This window comes from Uloborus diversus, chromosome 6 (genome assembly GCF_026930045.1).
Source record: "Uloborus diversus isolate 005 chromosome 6, Udiv.v.3.1, whole genome shotgun sequence".
In the NCBI taxonomy this organism is placed as follows: domain Eukaryota; kingdom Metazoa; phylum Arthropoda; class Arachnida; order Araneae; family Uloboridae; genus Uloborus; species Uloborus diversus.
Genome location: NC_072736.1, coordinates 75534309 through 75550041, shown reverse-complemented (window position 1 = coordinate 75550041; position 15733 = coordinate 75534309). Strand labels below are relative to the sequence as shown.

The 15733-nt window shown below is 34.4% G+C and overlaps 2 protein-coding genes across 3 annotated transcripts in view; one reads left to right on the top strand and one right to left on the bottom strand.

Annotated features, from left to right (window-relative positions):
• LOC129224502 (ubiquinone biosynthesis protein COQ9, mitochondrial-like) overlaps positions 1–8498 on the bottom strand; it is a 36109-nt gene extending 27611 nt beyond the window's left edge. The window contains exons 1-2 of the mRNA XM_054858965.1: positions 8382–8498; positions 2740–2946 (exon numbers count right to left, since the gene is read on the bottom strand). Coding sequence (XP_054714940.1) covers positions 2740–2946; positions 8382–8448 — 274 coding nt within the window. The 5' untranslated portion in view covers positions 8449–8498. The remainder of the gene's footprint in view (positions 1–2739; positions 2947–8381) is intronic.
• A 186-nt stretch (positions 8499–8684) lies between these two features.
• LOC129224007 (F-actin-uncapping protein LRRC16A-like) overlaps positions 8685–15733 on the top strand; it is a 111966-nt gene continuing 104917 nt past the window's right edge. For both annotated transcript variants that reach the window (XM_054858402.1, XM_054858401.1), the window contains exon 1: positions 8685–8892. In XM_054858402.1, coding sequence (XP_054714377.1) covers positions 8856–8892 — 37 coding nt within the window. In that variant the 5' untranslated portion in view covers positions 8685–8855. The remainder of the gene's footprint in view (positions 8893–15733) is intronic.

Sequence of the window (15733 nt, the reverse complement as noted above, 5' to 3'; positions counted from 1 at the left end):
AAATCGCAAAATTCGTCAAATGGAGATTTGTCAAATCAGGGTCCGACTATACAAGTAAATAAAAGAAGATATCCCCTATCAACTTCTACAAGCCTTTTCTCTTCTTTTCACAAAGAAATTCCATTTTTTTTTTTCAGTCAAAATCCTTTCTATGATTGGGAAATTAAATAGCCACAGTAGTGGCAGGAGAGGCAATGAGAGTAGTTATCCTTTTGGAATCTTTTTCTTTTTTTTAAAAATTTAGAGTATGTTCTTAATCTACTTTTTTTTTCTGTAAAAGCTTCTCATGAGCATAAGAAGAAAGTTTAATCTTTACTAATAATAAAGCTGAAAGTCTTTCTGTCTGGATATCTCTCTGTCCGGATCTCTCTCTGTCCGGATCTCTCTCTGTCTGTCAGGATCTCTGTCTGTCTGTCAGGATCTCTGTCTGTCTGTCAGGATCTCTGTGACGCGCATTGCGCCTGGACCATTCGTTCGATTTTCATGAAATTTGGCACAGAATTAGTTTGTAGCATGGGAGTGTGCACCTCAAAGCGTTTATTTGAAAATATGATTTTGTTCTTTTTCTATTCCAATTTTAAAAACATTTTCCCGAGCAAAATTATCATAAGATGGGGGAGTATGTTCAAGAGAAGTAACGCTACTCCGTATTCAAAAGCATCCATGGTTTATCTCATCCCGGCGTTAGAGCTTCCCGTAAGCTTATTCAACAACGGTTCGTATGGCCTAACATGTTAAAAAATGTCTCAAATTGGGCACGGAGTTGTATGGACTGCCAAAAATCAAAAATACATCATCACACTCGTAGTCCTCTTCAACAGTTCCCCCTTACATCTCAAAGGTTCGAACATATTCATATAGACATCGTGGGACCCTTGCTTCCATCTGAGGGATATATTTACCTAATAACTTTCATTGACCGTTTTTCTCGTTGGCCGGAAGCAGTGCCTGTGGAAAACATCACGGCTGAGACTGTAGCTCGAACATTTGTAACACATTGGATAGCTAGATTTGGTGTTCCTGCAGTTATAACTACCGACCAAGGGAGACAGTTCGAGTCTCAATTATTCGATTCACTGACCAAGGTTTTTGGCATTCGCCGCATTCGAACCACTCCTTATCACCCATCTAGTAATGGCTTAGTAGAACGATTTCACCGTAGTCTAAAGCAGGGGTTAAAATGCCATAATAATCCTCGTTGGAATGAATCTTTACCAATCGTACTTCTTGGTCTTTGATCAACAAGGAAAGAAGACCTGGGTGCTACTTGCTCAGAGATGCTTTATGGAACTACATTGACCTTACCCGGAGAATTTCTGGAGCCTTCTAAAAGATTAAATGCAATGGATCCTGCAGCATTCTTGGAAAACCTGAAAAGCGCCATGCAAGAATTATCTCCTACCGTTACATCTTCACATAATAAACCTTTCTATAATGCCCATCCGTCTTAGAAACATCCACTCATGTTTTTGTATGCATTGATGCAGTAAAACCACCTCTAACACAGCCATATATGGGCCCCAACCAAGTCATCCAAAGGAACAATAAACACTTTACTCTCTTAATTAAAGGAAGAAAAATGGAAATAGGAATCGATGGCCTGAAACCGGCTCTTCAAATACAGGAAGATGTACAAAGAAAACGTATTGACAACCAAATTGCTCAACCAGACAAGTCAAAAGCGGAGGAAACTAATTCATATGAATTGCCGTTCAAACCCCCAATGAGAACTACTCATTCTGGTCGGGTAGTACGATTCAACCCAAGACTTTTTGTGATTTGTAATTGAGTTCAGTACTTTCGGGGGGGGGGGGGGGGGGGGGGTACTGTAGCGACTTAGCCTTGAAAAATATTGAATGTAGGTTGGCCTTGTATAAATTGTTTTTCATTATTGTAATTGCGGCAGCATAAGCATATAACGCTCGTGGTTGTAAAGAAATGGAAAAATAAAATTAGTTAATGTCTTGTTCTAAAGTTGATTGCACTGGAATTTGAACATGCGAAATAGCTAATGGGAAAGAGGATCTACGCAGGAAAATAACCTCTGAATTGTGGTGAATTTGTATCAAGAAATAAACCACCACAAGATTATAAAAATTCTGGATAAGTTTATTTTTCAATTTCAGGATCCGTTTCCAAAATATTAACCCTTGCTAAAGTTTTAACACACTTGTTTGGGTAGAAGTAGAGGTACATTCACAACTTTTTGAGCTCCTTAAAGTCAATAAGAAGCAATTCAACCTTGAATAAGATTTCAACCCTTTTATGTGAAAGGGGATTTTTTTTCCATAAGAGTCAAGGGAGCCCATACGCAAAATTTTAAGAGGGGGCTCAAAAAATTTTCCCATTGTTTAGCAGAATATTTCTCCATGGAAACTGATTTCAATACAGATTAGAGATATTAAAATTGGACATTTTTAATAACTTATTCAGTAATGGCTGGAAAAGAAATTTTTATACATTTTTACAAAGAAAAAAAAGCACTAAAAGCAAGGAAGTTCTCATTTCTAAAGGGGGGGGGGGCTTGAGCCCCCACTTGCCCCCCTATATGGGCGCCCTTGATAAGAGCACCTTCAAGCACCAAATCACTCCTGCTACAAAGGTAAGGACAACCGAATACATCCATTTTATACACCTCTGAATTAATTAACAGTTGCTAAACATGCATGAAAATAAAGTGACAGATTGCTATAAGAATAACAAATGAAAGTGAAAAATAAAATGTTAATAAAAGTTTACCATATGATAAAGAAGTTTTAGTCCACCCATGCTCAGGAACAAAATCAAGACCTGCTTTCAAAATTTGAATTTTTAGATCTTGGACTTCAATGGGACCTTCAGATTCTGATTCAGTTTCACTTTCAAGCTGACTTTCTGAAATGCTCTGAGGAATAGTTTGGTTCAATGATTTGTATTGATGCACTTGAGCAGCAAGAGGTCGATAAGCTATAAAACAAAATTGTTAATTAGAATTTCACTGCATTATTTTATATTTTATGTAAGTCACTTAATTTAGAAAAAGTTAAATATTTGTTTCATAACGAGAAAACACAGAATAAGAATGTATTTTTTACACCTTTTTTTAATAAAAGCGTAGATAAATTTAACTAATATAAAGAATATCCTGAAAACTGTAGTCGTTTTGTCTGAGAGTTGTCGTTTTCACAACCAGCATCAATATATTAACTTCTCAGGGTTGTAATCCACCGTCAATTCAAGTGTTTTCAATTTAAAGTTTAACTGATATACCGTAAAATGGTACAACTTTGTGCCAAGGGGGCAACAACGGGTAACTATTGCCATGGTGATGATTTTGCTCTCTAGTGGTCCCTTTTTTGAATTTACGAGCTCTAAAAAAATTTACCAGGTAGTGTAAACATTTAGCTAGCTAAAGACGCTACATCAGAGATTGTCATTGCTGTTGTATACCTTAGATAACTTAGTCGTTCTTAATGCAGGATTCGATTCACTCGTGGAAGAGCCAAAAGTCTCCTTTGGGCAGACCACTTATACTATTTTCCAAGATCTGGTACGTTCAGAATTGCTTTACCATTTTATCAGTTGTGAATTAAGTCGTTTGTTGACTTAAAATGTTTCATAGCTTTCACAAGCTCTCAACATTTATCGGAAATGGGAATGTTGAGGTACAACAATGGGCCACCTATTTTTCGCGGTTTTTAGTAGCTTGAAGCTTCATTTTATTCTATTTAAGGATGCTTTCATCATATTTTGTGTTACTTATTGTAAATAATGTCAAGAAAAGACAGAAGAAAGATTGGGGCTCGCCTTATCGCCCAGAGTTTTTGCAGATGGTGCTGACTGAAATCTGGACCATATTTATTTTGATAAGATTTGGAATGTAAAATGTGATTTTACATTTCTGTTTTCAAAATTTTTGTTGATCTTATTTAAAACTTGTCAGACCTAAGTATAGGTACCTAGCCTTTAGTTGGCCAGATTTTTCATTTTTCAAATGTTTCTATGTGAAAAACCTAGGCAGTTAATAAAAAACGTTATCTACATTTACCATGATGAACTTTATTAATCACTCAACTTGTCTCAAGACGACAAGTTATGATTAAACCTTAAAAAATTGAAAAAAAAAAAAAAAAGATAAATGATGGACTAAAAAAATTCTTTATACATTTTGAGGCAAAGGGCAAATTGTAGCCTGACAACAATAGACCAGATCACGTTTTCAGTATGTTTTTGAGGTTAAAATGAGGTGGCGAATAGTTGTACCCCGTTGAGGTACAGTGATCTCTTGCTTATACGCAACCTATGTTATATGCGTTTTTCACTTATGCACGTTTTTCTCACGGGCCTGGCCAGCAATATAGGAAAGCAATGTTAACTTTTGTTCATTTATATGCAAAACCTAAAATGCACCTTTCACTTATGCACAATAAATTTTTTTATTGAGTTTTAGTTAAATCACATATTTACACTTTGCTTATACAAAGATTTGTAATCTTCTTATTCTTTCTCTTGGAATGCATTCACACACTTTTTTTCCATTGTTCATATGGGCAGATCCAGGGAGGGAGCCATAGCCCCCTCAGAGAAAATTTCAAGAATAGTTAAAATCCCTTTTTTTGAGCAAAAATGCAAAAAAATTGACTTATAATACATACTAAGTCTAACAATAAGGAAAACAATGAGAAGGGGAATATGGTCACCCCGATAAAGTTTTAAAAATAGCTAAAAACCGTTTTTAGAGCAAAATATAAAAAAATCCTTTTTAACACTCTTATTTAAACCCTCTTTCCTTGCTTAAATTGAAAAAAAAAAAAAACTTCACTGTAATTCATGCGAAGTTTAACAAGAATGGAAACAATGCCAGAGGTAGGGCATGACCACCCCCACAGAAATTTCAAAAATATCAAGTGTATACCAAATATTTGGGTTCATTTAGCATAATGGGCTCGTCTTGATAGATGCGTTTGCTTCCCCCATGGAAGATAGATAAGGGATACGTGTTAGTAAGTGTCTGAAAAAAAGTTAACTATACAGTTAATGATTGTGCATTAAGTTAAAATTAGATTTATGTTTTAACAAGACTTTATGCAGTGTTATGTAATTATTCTTCATTCCCTTTTCAATATGGGACCCTCCAAACCACTCTTCTTGTTAATATTACCAAAGATCGTCTACAAACCAAGTTTCAAAAAATAACTTATAAAGGTTTCCAGGGGAGGGTCTCCCACCTCTCATTTTCATCAACATCGTTCAAGATTGGCCTACATTTTGTTTTAATGCTTAAGTTTCAAAATGTTTCCGGGGGAGAACTCCTCTCTCCCTAACATCATTGAAAGTCTTCAAGAATTATGTTTCTGGAGCTTCAATTTCGAAAAATTGCTGGTCCTCAAAAAGTTACTCATGAACCAATTACCTACATTTGCAATTTAAAGAGTTCAATATTGAAAAAAATTTGGGAATGGACCTCAGAATTTCTTTAACCCCTAACCTTACCTAAGATAGTCTAGAATGCATTTTTAAGTCTAGAAATTAGTAAAATTTCCTGGGATCAGGGTCGGCTTTCTGCCGGCAAAAACTAGTTTTTGCCGTGCCAGTGGCAGAAACTGGTTATAACCAGTAAAAACCGGCAGGAACTGACAAAAACTTAAAAGTGTCTTTAATAACTCAAATAATTAGTAAATGATATTTGTTTAAGTAAACTAAGAAATTAAACACCATTTCATCATTTAAAAAAATAAAATCCAATGCTAGTGATCTTGCTTTAGTTCAGAAAGGGAACTTTTCAATGGCAGAGGCTCCTAGTATTTGGATTAATTTAACAAAGGATAAAAAGTCATACGGGGGTGCTTAGGAAAGAGGAGTGACATACAGAATTAAACAGGCATTACTGATTGTAATTTGCTCACTTACATGCTTCCTCTAAATTGTTTGTGACTGAAATTATCATGTCCATGTGCTTCAAGAAGAAAGTGCCAGAATTTTACTTGCCTAGAACTTTGTACCTAATGTCACAGCTTTGCAAAACAAATTGGCCCTATTTCTCAAAACTTATTTTTCTAGTCAAATTTTTACCACAACCCCAGTTACTACATGGTGGACTAGTTATACAATAGATGAAAGTTTCACGAACATTGCTTGCTCCTTGATACATTTGTCTGCTAGCTCTTCTGTTTCAAGAATATTCTAAAGTTTCTCATTTGTGCATATTAACTTGAAAACCTGTTTAGATTTTTGAAACCACCTTTTCGAAGAGGCAATTGCAGGGTCCCAACAATGTAACATTTGATTTTGAATTGTGATAATTTTTTAATAAAATTACAGTGCTTTGGTTAACAATTAATTATTTTTTCCCCTTGCGTTTTCTGTTGTATATCGAGAATTAATTTTTGCTTTTATGAGTTTTTGCCAGTTTCTGCCGCAAATGTGGCAGAAAGTGGTTTTTGCCATTCCGGTTTTAACCGGTTTCTACCAGTGGTTTTAACCACCTCGACAGAAAGTTGCCAACCTTGCCTGAGATGGACCTTTTGATCTCTCCTCCTCTTAACACCACCAAAAATAGTCTAAAACAGCCTTTTTAGAGCTACAACTTCGGGGGTAACGCTCCAAATCTCTTCTCTCCTACCATTACCAAAGATAATTAGAATGCATCTTTAAGACTGCAAATTAGAAAAATTTCTTGGTGTAGGCCCTTGAATTCCTTCTCCACATATCATCACGAAAAGATCGTATTAAATTGCTTTTTTGTCTCTACAATGGCAAAGAAAATCCGCCAGAGAAACCCTGAACCTCCCTCTTCTTAACATTATTGGAGATAATGTTTGCATTTTTAAGGTTTCAATTTCAAATAATGGGCAGGGGAGGGGGAGCACCAGAGCCCTTAATCTTGGGAAAGACAGTTAAAATGTATTTCTAAGATTACAAATTAGAAAAATTTCCTTAGATGGGCCCTCAAATTTCTTCTCCCTCTAACGTCATCAAAGATCGTTTAAAACTGCATTCTTATAGCTACTATTTCGAAAATTAAACAGGGGAGCGCCACCGATACTCTTCTCCCATAACATTACCAAAGATCATCTAAAATGCGTTTTAAAGACTATAAATTCAAAAACTTTCCGGGGGGAAAAAACCCCGGATCCCCTTTACTTCATAGGTAATATTATTTTTATGATTGGTTCATATCGGCTTCCTCTGAAATCATAAGTCCTATACAGTCGCCTCAGAACACAGCACTGATTACAGGAATACCACTTTGAGGCGACGATATATGAACACGTTTGTTAAGAAAAGAGGAAAATTATTGGGAAGTATACTCGCGTCGTCTAGTGAAAATTCCTTAAAAAATTATCTAGTTGAAGATTGGGCTATATTGATATTTGCAAAATTCATAATTTTTTCAAGGCATTGTATTTTTCCAAATGGCCTCCGAGAATTCTGTTTGGATCCGCCCCTGATTGTTCAGATTCTTTTAACAACACGTTCTTTTTCGCACAAGTACACAATTGGGGGCGGAATTAATCTTGGATTCACATTGAGAGGGGAGAACGGGTCACATATGAAAAGGTTGATGTCAATAAAAGTTGTGGTCAAACAGCAAGCATTGACATAGCCTATCAAGGATCTTTTGCATCCTCGTAGACTATAGCACTGATCACGCTACTTTTTTTAAGTTTTGGGGAATTTGCTTACATACTGTTCAGTGCATAAAAAATAACAAAACATGCAACTTCAAATTTTACATTTTTATAAAATTACAATGCATAAATGGAAAGTATGTGCGAATTTATTCATTAGTATTAGTAGTGCACTATTAGTATTACTATAACTGATGTTAACTTATTGCATTTAAGCTTACTTTTGGAGCTTTCACATATGCGCAAATCTCATTTGTGTGCGAAAATTTCGTTGTCCCTTTTGGGCGCGTACAAGTGAGAGGTCACTGTGCAGCTATGGGCCACAGGGAAAAAATTCTCCTTCCTCTTCTTTAAAACTTAGTTTTTTTTTTAAAAATATTTTATTTGAAAGACAAGATGTATAGCTACCATTGCTAAAGTCCTCAAATTTCTAAATCAAAGATGTATACGGAACTTTAATTGAAAACATCAAAAAGTGGCCCATAGCTGGATCCTTTACTGTATTTCAGGGTTCTTCAGAGCATGAATGTTTTCAAATAACTTGTGCTCCAAAGAAGGCAAAACCAAAGCCAGAAACATTCCAGTTGGACCAGTTTACATTACATTACTATAAAGTTTTCATTGAGGAATTTACTTTTTAAAATATTACATAATTCACTTTAACTGGAAAAAATAAATAAATAAATAAAACAACTAGGAAGTTGTAAACCAATTTGAATTGTGAAAAAGATTCAAGCAATATTTTCATCAATTGTAATTCATAGCCTTTACCATTAGCATGAAGTAGATTTCGGAAAATTGCGGATAATTTCCATGTAAACAAACTGGAGCGCGCCATATTTAATGATTGTTTTGATGCCAAATGTTATAGGTTCCATGAAATCATGCATAGCATCATTAATACTAGAGCAATTGAGCTATATGTCTGTATCTCAGTGACTGAAACTAAAAGAAAAATTTCGTAATTAGAAAAATTTTCTCTCCATTATTTCTGTGTCTAGTATTTACAGCTGTGTCATGTCAATAAAAGTTCAGTTAATTTTTTTTCCGTATGACTACTGACTATAACCGGCTAATGTGCAAAGTGATGGATTGTGAGGGGGCACTCCCTCTTCCATGTTATGATTTTTGATATTTAATTCTGAGAATAATCACACTTTTGTTACCAATCTAACTTTTGTAACGTTTTTATAAACATGTCCACTTTATATACATTTTTTTGTTGATAAATACATTTTAGTAATCATGTCTGCCAAAGGCGTAATTTCACGGGAACTTCATGGTAAAATGTTTAATTCTCAAACATATTTTTACATTTTACGTAATGTTACTAATAGGAAGGATTTTTTAATGCATATCTTGGACATATTTATTTTTAAGTGTACCTCCTTTAAAATGTGTCCATTTATTTTGTTGATGTTTCGATAAATAATTGATGAAATTAATGTTGGTCTAAATTACTTTTGCTTCAGTGGTGAAATATTGTGCATATCCGAGCAAAACAAAGCTTTGTTTATCATAATGCTGCATATTTATGTCAGTTCAATTCATTACTGAGTTTTTTTTTCTTCCAAAATTTTGATATCAATAGTTTTAATTAATGAGTCTTTGATTATTGAATTGATATTTTACTTCATATTATCATTTCACTCAAATTTGAAATTAAAAACAACTTTTTTATAAAAAGTTGTTGCTCTGATGAAATTTTATTAATTTTTTGTGTTTAATTTTCCTAACTACAGTTGGTTCTCTGTTTAACGACTTTCAAAGGACCTCAAAAAATCGTCCTTAAGTAGAATGCTTTTAACTCTATAGGGGACCATCTGGGACCGTGAAAAGCCGTCGTTAAATAGAGAAAATCGTTAAATAAAGCGTCTTTGAACAGAGAGCCAACTGTAGTTGTATTCATTTCCTAATTCTTAATATCCTCAATTATTAAAGTAGGTAATGTGCTTTTAGTTTTTATGTGCTTTTTCTGTCTTATAAAGGGCTTAAATATTTATCTCTTAATTTTTATGCATTTTTTCAGCACAAAAAGGGAAATTTTTATATAGTGTTGTAACAGTTTGATTAACTATGCTTTTAACAATCTAAAATTCTTTTCATGAATAAATAAATAAATATTAGTAATTTTTTTAAACTGTGCCTTTTTGTTCTGCGTTCTGCCCTTTGTAAGTTCATATCCAATACACCCTGCTCTCTTTTTTGTATTTCTCAATGTACCCTCCTTGCCCTTCACAAAGTTTAACAAAACTTCATTGTAAAAATTAGCGGTACTTTTTCATCAGCTGGGCACAAGGGAAAATCACCAAATAATTACACCCAAAGCCAAGGGCGGATCCAGGCTCCGGTTAAGGGGGGGGGGGGGTCACCAAACGTGTACCCACAAACAATGTTATCTTGGTGGGGGGGGGGGGGGGTTTACGACATGCTCGTCATTAAAAGGGGGTTTCTTCAGTCTAAATCATAGTTTTACCATATTTCGTTATGTATGAAGAATCTGAAAACGTTGGTATTGAAATCTTGTGCTTGTTTCTTACTTACCAACAAATCGTTGTTGCATTATTAGCATATATAAAACAAAAAATACAGTATGCTTCTAAGAAAACTATGTACATTCTAAATGTTATAATTTTTAAACTTTGTGGAGGCCTGATTTTTCTAATTTGAACTAGGAGCAGCAGCAGTCATTTATGTTGGTCAACGCACTAGATTATACTAAAATGAAAATGAAGAAATTATAAAACGAACAAGAACTTATAGAAAAAATACCATACTGAATAGTCCGTAGCAGATTTTAGGAGAAATCCAGGGGGTTCAGGCCCCTCCCAAAGGAATAAATTAATGCAACTATTTCATTTAATTTTTTAATTGACTTCTCTTTTACATAAATAAAAAAACTTTCAGTCATGAAAAATAACACAAAACACACAAAGCATATTCGATTAAAAGTGTTTCGTTTGCTAAGGAAGTACAATAGACTCTCTATTCTGAACACTCATTGGATCGAACGAAAGTCTTCAGTTTAAGAGGGTGTTCAGTATAGGGGGAGACGGAAGTAATGCATACGTGATTCCCGGGACCATCAAAATGTGTTCAGAATATCTGGGTGTTCAGGTAAAAGAGTCAATTGTACTTCAGGAGTCATAGGCCAGAGCGGCAGAATACATTTAATTCATCGAAGAACCTAATACCACGTTTCGTCTGTTAATTCCTCTTTGAGGGAATCAACTATTAACATTTTAAAATAATGTGTAGCCTAGAAGAGTCATTTCTATCCAAGAAGCTATTTTGGAAACAATAGATTTATTTTTTAGCTTATAAAAAATGTAGAATGAAAAAAATCGCATGGTAGTTTCTTGGCTAAGCCATATAATATTAATAAAAACGGCATTTAGTATCAAAATGGTATGTCATCTGTATCAGGGCATTAAGAACAAATCGACAACTACTTTAAAAGAAATAATTTCTACATAAAATAAAATATAATACAATACTACTAATGTAGATATACTATAAACTAAATACAATAAAACTCAAACGTTATAAGGTATGATTTTTTTAGTTACATAATATTTTATAGTTAACACATAAATTAATTTATAAAAACTCAAGTGAAGTATGGGTATAATTAAAAAGCTTATCCTCGTGTTATAATCATTATGAAGTTTCTAATTGAAACTGCTTATTTTATAGCATCTCGGTGAAATTATACAGGGTTTTTAGTAAGGGAATGTGGGGCAAAGTGAAATAGTTAACATGACTGAGCTTTTTCAAAATGAACAAATTGGAAATTTGTTTTGAAAATTACAGTATATAAAGAAAAAAACATTGTATTTTATAACAAAACTTGCATTGAAACCTTATTTTTGATTTTTGGCAGTAAAATTGTTTTTTCAAATAAAAAAGTGGAAAATGTTCACTTTTTTTTCCATGGGGCAAAGAGAAAATTGAAATATTTTTCAAATGAAATATGTTTTATTCCATTGTGAAAAATATTTTTGATCAAATTACTAAGTAAATAAAACGCGGGTAATTTATTAGATGATTGAATGAGTGACTTTGACTAATTGTGAGAAATATTAAAAACACAAGTAAACTAAATATTAACTAAATAAATACTGCATCGAATATTAGAAGGTCCCAATTCATCATTCGATAATATCAAAATAATTTTTGAGTTAAAACAAAATATTACAATTTGAGTATCATTTTAAAAAAATTGCTTGTATTATCAAACGATTAGATTTTCGGAGGTAATTTTTACTTTCTTCTATATCTAATATATAGAAGAAAGTATTGGATTCGTGCAAATTTTCGAATTTCGAATTTTGACGGATTCGAACGTTTTGAGGTGTGCTGAGTCCATTTCGACCATTTTTGGAAAATGTCTATCTGTCTGTGTGTGTGTGTATGTATGTGTGTGTGTGTATGTATGTGTGTCACGTCTGTGTGTGACCAGTTTTTTGTGGCCGCTCTACAACAAAAACTACCGCATGGAATCGAACGAAATTTAGTACACATATGTGCCCCTATGTGAACTTGTGCCATTAGTTTTTGGCGCGAATTCCTCCAAGGGGGGTGGAGCAATGGGACGTTTTTCGAGTTACGCGTGCTTGCTATTCCTCAGGAAGTAACTGGCGGAATCAAACAAAATTTGGTCCATATGTTGGTGTTAACAGGAACAGGGTCTGATTCAATTTTGGTGTCAATAACTCAAACGGGGGGTTGAGCTATAGAACGTTTTTTGTCGTCAATTGTGACTGCTGTATCTCAAGAAATAATGAACGGAATGAAAGAAAAATTTATCGGCAAGTAGCCCTTAGTGGGTATAAGAACTGATTTTATTTTTGTGTCAACAGCTAAAAAGGGGGTAGCGCAATCACCCGTTCTTTTTTTCCATTTTGAGTGCCCTATCTCAAGAAGTAATGCTACGTTCTGGTTGAAATTTGGAATATATGTGAATCCATTTGTAAACAGGCTTTGGTTCAATTTTGACGCCGATCGCTCCAAGAGGTGTTGATTTTTTTTTTTTTTGCGAATAAAAATATTTTTATTAATGCTACAATAAGAAAGATAAATCGTAATAGATTGTCGTCTGCGTATTTCTCGTGATTTTAATTGTATGGAAATGATAGGAAATATTATCTCAATGATTTAAAATTTTTAACTGTTGCCATCTTATGTTTGTTAACAAATAAAATATTTGTAATTAATTCAAGCAAGGCTTTTAAAATAACTTTCATTTTTTGCTCTTTGCTTTGCTTTTACAATAATTCAGACATTGGGATGGTCGTCAAGTTTTTGCATGTGTAATTTTGTTTTTGTTGGGAATATTGCTTCCTCGTCAAGATGGGGAGGGATCAGAAAAAAAAAAGAAAATATAGAAGAAAGTTTCGTGATGGCCACAACATACTAGTTTCTTGACTGGAATAGACTACACATGACACATCTTACTACATAGTTAAAATATTACTAGTTAAGTGACGCTAAAAATGGAGTAGATATTTCACCATTTTACTTTGCCCTGCTATTTCACTTCGCCCCACATTCCCCTACTAAATTGGGTTGAAATATTAAACATATTTTAACTCCACATCAAAAGTGTTAGTGTGTAATATTTATGCATTAAAAGGTAGTTTAATTAACCGTAAGGCATCCTAAAAAACATTTGAAAATAAATTCATGAAAACTTTGTTATGAAAAATAACATTGGTGAAGGTGAGCGCTTTTCAATTTCCGGGGTTCCCTCCAAACATTATTTTAGTATTTCTGAACGGTTTTCTTCCACACATTTTCTCACAAGACAAAGTTTAACTTCCTTTTCGACTTCCTTGCGAATCTAGTGATTATGTGGTCAATGTTTACATCAATGTCTCTGTGGATATTTAAGAGAAAAACTCTCACAAGGTGTTCCTCACACATTGAGGCTCTTAACCAGGTTTTTAAACGCCGCAATGTCGCGAAGGTTCGCTCACTTGTGGCAATACTAACTGGCAATGTAGCTATGAGTCGAAGAAGGCAATTTTTCACAGGATACATGTTCTTGTCACATTTTTCGATAAGTTTTATGATACATGGAGGGAAATCTTTAACTGGATTTAGATTCTTTTCCCGTGTCCACTTCGCGACCCACAGTTGATATTCAACTTGCAGCGATGATGTATTAACTGGCAAAAGTCCTTTATAAAAATCTCCCACTTTGTGTAAAACTTCGTTATTAGTACCTGCTAGCAGAGTTTGCGGCAAAAATGCTTTAAGATTGAAAACTAACCGCATTTCGCCAAAATTGTCGAAGAGTGTCCGTTTTAATGAGAGTAAAAATCCTTTTTACAAGAAAAGTTGTATCTGTGACCGAGTTTGTGAGTCTCCACTTTAATAAAGGGAAATTTAATGTTTTAATCCTAGAAAATGGAGGGAAAAAAAAAACTGTCCGAAATGAGGGGTGTACGTTAAGCGAGGTTTCACTGTTTTAGGCACACTTAAAGAAATTTATTTTCCGCAAATCAACTCTGTTGCGAATATTAATTGTTTATGTGCAAATATATATGTAACCGCAATAGAGGTTTAGCAATGATCTGTTCAAACAATATATTCCTCTTTAAAAAAAAAAATAAAAAAAAAATCCAAGAAGTAATTCCAGGTTTTTAAAGAAAAACCTATTTGCCAGAATTTGTTTATAAATATCCAACAAAAAATACTTTAACCCCTGCCCCACCCCCCTCTTTACTTTTTTTTTTTTAAAGCAAAGCCTCTACATTGTCTCGTTTTTTAGAGGTACCAGGTATTTTGTGTTGAGATATGCATTGCAGTCTATATATAACTGCAATATGCTGCTTCAAACTGCTTATAGCCAGAGCTCTCAGCACGAAAATCTTTCTAATTTAAAAACAAAAACACTTCCCCCACCCCCTATTTTTGCGCTTAGATATAATTTAAATTTGTACACAAATTGGGTGATCCTCAATTTCTCCTTTGAAAAAAATCCAACTGGAAGATTAAAAAGGATCTGGTGGGTAATGTTTGGTTTGGTTAAGGGGGGTGGGGTCATGACCCTCATGATCCTCCCCCCCCCCCCTTGGACCCACGCTCTTCTCCTCCGTAAATTTTGAGCTTGGATATAATTAAATTTTTTATACAAACTGAGTGATCCTCAATTTCTCCTTCGAAAAAATCTGTAACTGGAAGAATAAAAAGGATCTAATGGGTAATGTGTGGTCTGGTTAAGGGAGTAGGCTCATGATCTCCATGACCCCCCCCTTGGATCCACACTTGCCCCTCCCCCCCTTTATTTTGCATTTGGATATAATTTAAATCTGTTCATAAAGTGGGTGATCCTCAATTTCTCTTTCGAAAAAATCTAACTGGAAGATTAAAAAGGCGCTGTTGGGTTATGTTTGGTCTAGCTAGGGGGGGAGTTCATGACCCCATGACCTCCTCCTTGACCCACACTTGCCCCCCCCCCCGGCATAATTTTGTGCTTGGATATAATTTAAATTTGTTCACAAACTGGGTGGTCCTCAATTTCTCCTTCGAAAAATTCAGTAACAGGAAGATTAAAAAGGCCCTGTTGTGTAATGTTTGGTCTGGCTAAGGGGGGGGGGGATCATGACCTCCATGACCCCCCCCCCCATTGGATCCGCGCTTGCCCAAAGCCAAGCGATGATTCACCAAATTGATGTAGAAATCCGCCAATTTTCTTACAAGCCTTGTAAGGCACTTCACTTGGAGAATCATTGCTTGGTGTTGGGCGTAATCATTTGGCAATTTTTCCCTTGCGCCTGGCTAACTAAAAAGTACCTAATTAACCAAACCTGGCTTTGAAATGTGACCGTCATCTCCCTTATCAACTAGAATTTGATTTGAATTAAAATCTTAATTTTTCTCAATTTTAGCATTTTTTTAAAACCAAACACTTGAAAGCTTTTTATTTTAAAAAATTACTATTGCAAAACACTTGTATTTTGTATGTACATAGAATAGACAAAAGTATAAGAAGCACTTTTTTTGCTACAAAATTTCTTTTAGAAAATGTGCCCTTCAATTTGAATATAGTGTCTTTTTACCGGAAGCACCTTGCTCTACTTTTGTTCTGGGTGAAACATTTCAAACTTAATAAATTT